We start from the raw sequence: 7418 nt of genomic DNA, 5'->3' as shown, positions 1-7418 counted from the left end.
ATAAGAACCTGTCGCTCAGCCGTCATTCCATTGTGAACAAGGGACCCGTACGGGTCTCGAAACGTCATTGTTTTGTTTGACATTGGTCAGTGACCTGTTTTTTCAACAAAACTCTCATAATCATATAGTGGTTTTGGGACGTTAAACCCCACATATCAATCAATCAATCATGCGCACCATAAATAGTGCTCAAAATTTAATTGCATATGTTGTTTTCATCCTTGCTGTATTCCGTGCTGTTTATGATGTAAAAAAAAAAAGTAGCACGCTGAAGTGGTGCTGCTTTTGGGCAACAGTTGAAAATGGCGGGGTGGATGAATGCGGAATACTGCCGCTTACACTCAAATCACTGTTGTGGTCACCTCCCACTCTTTGGAGCATGTGTTGTGTATACACAGCTGCATATTTCCTAGCTAGAAAAATTTGATTTTAGGTGTTTAACGCCATTTTCCATGTAACTATTCCACAATTACACACACTGATCAGCAGGCTTTCAATTGCGCTGAAGGACACAGGTGCCATAAAATTCATAGTCAATTCTTTCAAGAAACCGTATGTAAAGGCTGAAGCTTCATGCGTACATACACACGCACACACACACCATATTGTTTTTTGTACTTTATGAAAGCTGCGAAGGTCTCATGTGCCTCCAAGCGTAACCTGTCTTATTTATTCTCCATCACCGCAAAAGTTTTGTGAGTTTCAAATAAAACTACTTTGCGCATGGCCACGTTTGGGTAATTTTTTGTGTAGGTGTTATTTGGGCAGCCTACAGTGTTAACTTTATAAGCCTGTATGTATATGTTGCATTATAAGGATGCAGAATGTGTGTGGCTGTACAATATAGATGAAAGTAAAAATTAAGTGTGTCTATTGTAGTGTTCTTGCAACCAATCTTACCCCCGTATTCTAGAACGTCCCTCCACTCAACGCTTCACCTTCACTTGAGATGGCTGATGGGAGCGCCGTCTCTAAGCAGAGAAAGTCGCTGCATGTCAGCAATAATCTGCTGTGATTCTCGAGTAGCGCAGCGTCGCTTTCAAACGAGCAGCGACACAGTGCTCAACTCTGTCAAGTGAAGGGTGAAAGTCGAGTCGGGGAGCATTTATGAATATGGGGTTTAGTTTTGTTGTCTTGTTAACCTGCCATTAACACTGTATTGATGCTACTTTGCTCTAGCTGTACAGTGCTCTCCAAGGCACAAGGAGGCACCGCAGGGGGAAGGCTCGGAGCAAACCATGCGTGAGTTTCCTTTCATTGTTACACTATGCACGTATTAAGTGATAGACTTTAATGTATGCTATTTGTATTGTGCAAGTATTTGGGGACATACAACTTCCAACACTTATATGTTCTGACGAAAATCACGCAAGAATGAGAGAAGCTTGTGCAAAAATTATGCAAGAGTGTAAGAAGCTTTTGCAGAAGTCTGTGAAATGAAGTTTTGAAAATTTGTGGCAATGTGTCATTGTACAGTGGTCAACAGTCTTGCTCAGCATGCTTGACTGCAGGGCTCCCGGCTGCACAGGCGCATCTACGGAGTGCCTGATGCATGATGGGCCAAATGTCAGCCTGCACACTGGTGCCTCTTATCCCCGTTTGTCTGTTACATCAGTGTCTCTTGTAAAGGGGGTCAATTGTGCTACCTTTTTTTTCGAATGTAATGAGTTCTTTTTCCAGATTATTGTTTTTTTAAGGTAGAGCCTCACATTTCAGTCAAATACTGAAGATTCTATTTTTCCTTCTAGATGCTATGAAGTCACTCCTTGTGTTACAATAGAGTGAACACTGTTATGAGAAAAGCTACTTTATGAAGTTAACTCACTCCATATTGACTTAACACACAGAATCGGTGAAAACTACACTTCATTCCAGCTGCATTAGAAATAATATTTATCTGCATGCTTCTGTTTCTTTTGTTTGTTTGTTGGCTGGAGGTTTGGGGTATAGGGTGGCCAGAGGGCTTTGTGTAGTCTTTCTTGATCTTCCCAATTTTGTCAACATCAATTGATAGGCGTATAGGGAAGCCAGCATGCTGAAACAGCGGTGCAAGCATGCAAGATGTTCACCATTGCATGCTGTCAGTCGCTGTGAGCAACCTACTGCATACAATTAACTGTGCGTGGTGAACTAACGGTGCACTATGTGTGCCTCCTGGAAAGCTGCAATGGTAAAGTGCCACAATCGTATAGTAACATGGATAAAATCGCAATTTGTTTGTTGAATAATTTTGCAACAAAATCAATGGAGTTTTGGATAAATTTGTGTATCTGCCTGGTTCATCAAAGCTACAGAGTCAAATACGGTATATACTCGCGTATTATGTGTACTTTTTTTGTCGATCCGGTTATGTGCGAAGCTAGTAGGAATGGCTGGCCTAAAAGCCCAACTGGGAATATATGTTGCAGGCGCTGTCACAGCTGTCTCAAAGCGGATTGTCATTTGTTTGCTAAGCCTGTTCAAATGCCCCCATTTTCTTGAAGTTCTTCCAAACATTGCTCACAAAAACCAGTTCTCACGACAGGGTTATACCAGAGAACATAAGTACTCTCCTATAATTGTCGGGAACCCAACGCAAAGTAAGATGCAGACAAGGAAGCGCGATGCCAACACAGTGCTGTGTGTATCGCCCTTCATGTGTGTGTGTGTCCATTCCTTGTCCCAGTCTTCTATTGCGTTGTGTTCCCTCCGATATCTAACCAACACACCCAAGCTTCTATGCTAAGTCTTATTCAACGCACTCTTCTGCTGGCTCCCATACTGAACATTGCATGTCGAAGAACTCCACGCTGATGTGCTTAGCGGTAGCCCGGTTTCAGTTTTCTTCGGTAAGCTTTATAACAGCAATCTGCCTCGTATATAATTATTGTAGCCTATCACAAGGAACAGTAAAAACGCAATGGCCAGATGGCGAAACCGAAAAAAAAAAGAAAATGAGTGCGAAAACCTGCCTCATCTAGTTGATGTGACAGGTCCTTGCACGCGTTCAACATCTGCGCTGTGTCTCGGGAATACATTCTTGCCGTGGAAGAGGTGGGAAGATAGGAGGCAAACCTTTAGGCATTTCGGACTACACATAAACAGGTTTCGGTTTTCAAGTTCGATATTCTAGGGAAAGCATAAAAGTTCATGGAAGAAGGGACCTTGCACTCAGTCCATTTTGTGTAAGACTGCACTCGCCTGCTCGACAAGAGATGTGCCTGACCAGAGCATCATGAAGTCAAATGTGTCTGTGTGTGTGCTGGCAAGGTGGCTCGGGCTGGTTGGGGAGGGCAAAGTATGCGAGCAAAAAGTTTCTTGTAGTAAAGCAGGCTGGCTAATTATACTGGTGAGCAAATTATGTGAGGATGCAAATTGTGCGAGTAAATATGGTATGTACTCTTGTATGTTTCAGCTCTGTTGCTACGGATCGTGCGGATCCAACTTGGCATCCGGCAGCAACAAAGAGAGGTTCTGCAGGAGGTGCGACAGCTGAAGCACTAGGTACGGCTCTTGTCCGTGCCTCAGCACACCCAGCCAGCACAGCGCCCTTCTGACCTTCCCCAGCTGCCTGCTGGTACAATTGGAGAAGTGGAGGCAGCAGAGGCAGAGTAAAACTGTGGCTGCGGCTTTGGTGTATATTTATTGATTTTTAATATGCCTATGTAACATGCAGAAATTTAGTATTGCTTTAAGATACTGTGTTTCGGGAAACAAACTAGTAAGGTTATCTCATGAGCCACTGTACTACAGTCGAATATGAATAATTCGTATTCAAAGAGGCCAGAAAATTTGTTCAAATTAAAAGAAGTTCAATATAATGAAAGTTACCCTAATTACTTGAATCTAACACACACCTTTTTTCCGGTTAAGAGAGTTCATAAATCGCATGTGCGTTAGAATCGAGTACGAAAAAAAAAATGAATATGGTCATTCTATTGCCATCGCCACTTACAAAATGGCCGCCCCCTACGTGCGTCGGCATGGCGCGTCGGTCATTTCTGCCTATACGTTTCCCATGCGCGGCACTTCATGCGTGTGCTGAGGAGTTCGTCATCTTGTAGTACATTAGCATCGACAACATGGTAGGGCCGACTCCAAAAACTCGACGAGTGCACCACATTGCTGCTTCTAAAAGAAAAGTCGTCGCGTGTGCCGGAACGAACAGAAATCGGGCCGCATCGCGGTCATTCGGAGTTCCCGAAACGTGCGTGCGGGACTGGCGGAAACAAAAGCAGAATATTGTCGACAGCAAAGATTCACGCAAAGGCTTCAGTGGACCACAGCAGGGTCGGTTTCCACAAATTGAAGAGCTGCTCGGCGAGTATGTGATTAAGCAGTGAGCGGCACAGCGGCCCGTGACGACAGAACTGCTCCAAGTGCAGGCTATGCAGTTAGCCTTAGAAAAAGGGCTAATGCAGAGCCATTTTAAAGCGAGCAGGTGCTGGCTAACGAACTTTATGAAGAGAAAAGGTTTTCCCCTTCGAAGGCGAACGGGCATATGCCGGAAGTTGCCGGAGGAGTACGAAGAAAAGCTTCAGAGTCTTCAGAGGTTCCTCCTAAACTTGCGGCACAACAACGGCTACCTGCTTGAGCAAATCGGGAATGCCGATCACACGCCTCTTTACTTCGACATGCCTGGCACCACAACTGTCTAGGAGAAGGGGGCGAAGCAAGTTCGTGTACTGACATCGGGCCACGGTAAAACTAGAGTGACAGCAATGCTCCGTTGCACGTCAGATAGGCATAAGCTTCCCCCGTACTTCATATTTAAACAGAAGACGCTCTCAAAAAGAGTCGTTTTCCAGAGTGGTGTGATCAAGCGGGCCAACGAGAAAAAAAGGTGCGCGTTGCAACCGATGTCTTAGTTTTTTTTTTTTTTTGTCGTGGAAACCGGGCGCGCGTTACAATCGAGGGCGTGGTAGAATCGAGTAAATACGGTAAACGAGCGGAGGGCTCACCATGCAGTGATGCATGTGCATGGAGAAGTTTTATTTACAAATTGCAGGACATCCGTCATTAATTAAAGTAGTCAATACATGTCTGTACACGTTGGCCTTGCAACGAGTCAACAAGTTTTGCGTGCAGTTTGCAAAGCATTTGTACTTCGGCTTCAGTATTCTCCTGGCAAAAGAAGTTGTGCGCGGCTATGTCCAGTACTGACACTCTTCGAAGACAACTGTGTTTCCACTGTTACCATCTGCGCTGCAGCCGGAGCGTGGCCAGCACATGATGAGAAAGGAAGAGCGTCTCCACCTGGAGAAAAGCAGATCGGCATTCGAGAGAGAAACACTCCGCGGCAGCTTTTTTTTTTCTCTCTTCATGCGCGGTGTTGAAAGGAGAAGAGTCTCTACATAGCAGGAACGAAAAACACCGGCGCGTTGCAGATCGGCATGAGAGAGAGCCAGCTCTCTGCGACAGCTTTTTTTCCCCTCTTTCTCTTCGTGCGCAGTGTTAAGAGGAGAAGGGTCTCTACGTGGCAGGGACGGAAAAAGCCGAAGCGTGGCACAGGAATGTCGCAGATTGGCATTTGGCAAATATTCCACCGCAGTCTTTTCTTTCCTTTTCTTCGTTTTCTTCTTCAAGCACAGCGATGAGGTGTCTGGAGTGCCACCGCAGGATTGGGCGGGGTGCTGAGAGCATTTTCGGAGCGCGGTATAGCTTTGATAGGACCACAGCGTCAGTTCGAATTAAGTGTGTTGGAATTAATGAGATTCGACTGTATTTACTATAGTCTGTGAAGTCCGAGTGAACTGTCCTAAGCTAGCAGACGATGTAGGCGGCATCGTGTGTTTGATGGGCAGTGACTAGCAATAGCCTGCTTAAAACAGACATTCAGTAATTTTGTTCATTTATCACCCTATTTCGTGTCCGCTGCGGCTCTCTCTACTTTGAGCTACAGTTCACCCTGCCTTGTGTTAGCCGATTTCTTACTTTTTTAAAAATCTAACATGCACCCAATTTCGCAGGGTTAAGAAAAATGCACCTATTTTTATTGTGATGAGATTTCTATAGCGACATGCCTCTTTGTTGGCTATCACAGAAAAATATAAACAGCAAATGGTGCGACCATCTTGTGCGACCTTTATTTTTCTATCAGTTTCATCTATGACGAAGATTTGGTCTCTCTAAGGTTGCCTCTTAGTACGCCTTGATCATGTTCATTTATCTTGTTGTGCTCTGCTTACAATGCATTGATTAAAAACATGTCCAAGCTTCTTTTTGAATTCCACATATTTTATCGTTTTTCACCTGTAGAAGCTACTCCTGGTCAACATTCAGGCAAAGACATTGTAACCTCGAAGAAACGTGTATTGGAATTTGAGCACTGTACAAAGTAATTATACTATTTCATAGCTAGAATCAATATTTATTAAGGGTTATAACAGTGTTGTATTTGATTTCATAACAGCGAAACTGCATATCAGAGAAGGACTCTGAAAGGTTCTCACACTGAGTGTGAGAGGGCTGATGTGGAAACCATTTTAGGTCAAGTGAGTTGAAGTTAGCGTAAAAAAACAATGAAATGTTGTGATGCCCAAAAATTCAAGTTGTTGTTTTCAGTGTCCTCTTCTTGCAGATTTTTATCATGAAAACATTTCGATGTGCTGTTGCGTTTACCCCATCTATGCTTCTTGCATTTTTTTACAGCGCAAGCACCTCCTGCAGATTGGGGGACGTGGCCTCCGAGAAATTGCTGTGAATGCCATGAAGGCTGTATTGGCACATGACGAGCAAGTGCTGTACAGCCTTCATGGCAGAAAAGGGAAAAGGGCCTTTGTGAACCTGAGGCTGTGTAGATTAGTGACAGGTTAGACTTGTTCATTGTTTTATGTGTGTGTACCCTTGTGTATTCTCTGTACTGCAGTGCTTCATGTGTACTGTGGTATTTCTGTTCTTGTATGCAGATGTCATCTGCCAAAAAGCAGGGTGCGACCAGGCGGAGGCCCTCAACTTTATTAAGAGGTGGCTGCCAGGGTCTGGTGATCGCTGTGGGGGCAGGAAGCGGCGCTTCAGAGAAGCATTTGTTGTGGAGCAGCCCGATGATCCCCATTCTCAGAGTGCAGATTATCGGCTGCTCGCGGCAGCTGGCTTCCTGCCCAGCCACAGCAGCCAGGGCCTTGACAGCACCACTGCCACTGTGCCCCCAACGCAACCTGACCTGCAGTAGAGCGGGCCTTTTTTAGTTGTGTATATATATGTTTCAATGTATACATTTTTTGTTGTACCAAATAAAAAAAAAACAAAGAATAAATGGTCTGCAGACTGTCGGTGGTGCACTGTTCGGCTAGCTTATGCTGATTCGGAAGCACCATCACCATGTTTTAGTTACAAAAAAATGCTCTAAACTGTATGAATATTCTCGATTATCATGTGGGGGACATATGTGGGGATTGCAAGTGGGGGACATACGCTTTCAGCATTTACTTCCTAACGAC

The 7418-nt window shown here is 44.6% G+C and overlaps 1 protein-coding gene across 4 annotated transcripts; it reads left to right on the top strand.

The window, feature by feature from the left end:
* Positions 1 to 1075: 1075 nt before the first annotated feature.
* On the top strand, positions 1076 to 7165 carry LOC142767085 (uncharacterized). Of its 4 annotated transcripts, none has more exons than XM_075868308.1 (4): positions 1081 to 1242; positions 3395 to 3590; positions 6631 to 6790; positions 6888 to 7165. In XM_075868308.1, the coding sequence occupies exons 3-4, from the start codon at positions 6688 to 6690 to the stop codon at positions 7148 to 7150; spliced, it is 366 nt and encodes a 121-aa protein (XP_075724423.1). In that variant the 5' UTR covers positions 1081 to 1242; positions 3395 to 3590; positions 6631 to 6687; the 3' UTR covers positions 7151 to 7165. The 4 variants fall into 4 exon arrangements, with proteins under 4 accessions (XP_075724420.1, XP_075724423.1, XP_075724421.1 ...); XM_075868306.1 differs by having other exon boundaries at positions 1082 to 1242; positions 3395 to 3483; XM_075868305.1 differs by lacking the exon at positions 6631 to 6790 and having other exon boundaries at positions 1076 to 1242; positions 3395 to 3483.
* The last annotated feature ends 253 nt before the right edge of the window (positions 7166 to 7418 follow it).

Source organism: Rhipicephalus microplus, chromosome 7 (assembly GCF_043290135.1).
Source record: "Rhipicephalus microplus isolate Deutch F79 chromosome 7, USDA_Rmic, whole genome shotgun sequence".
NCBI lineage: Eukaryota > Metazoa > Arthropoda > Arachnida > Ixodida > Ixodidae > Rhipicephalus > Rhipicephalus microplus.
This window is presented reverse-complemented; position numbering and strand designations above follow the sequence as displayed.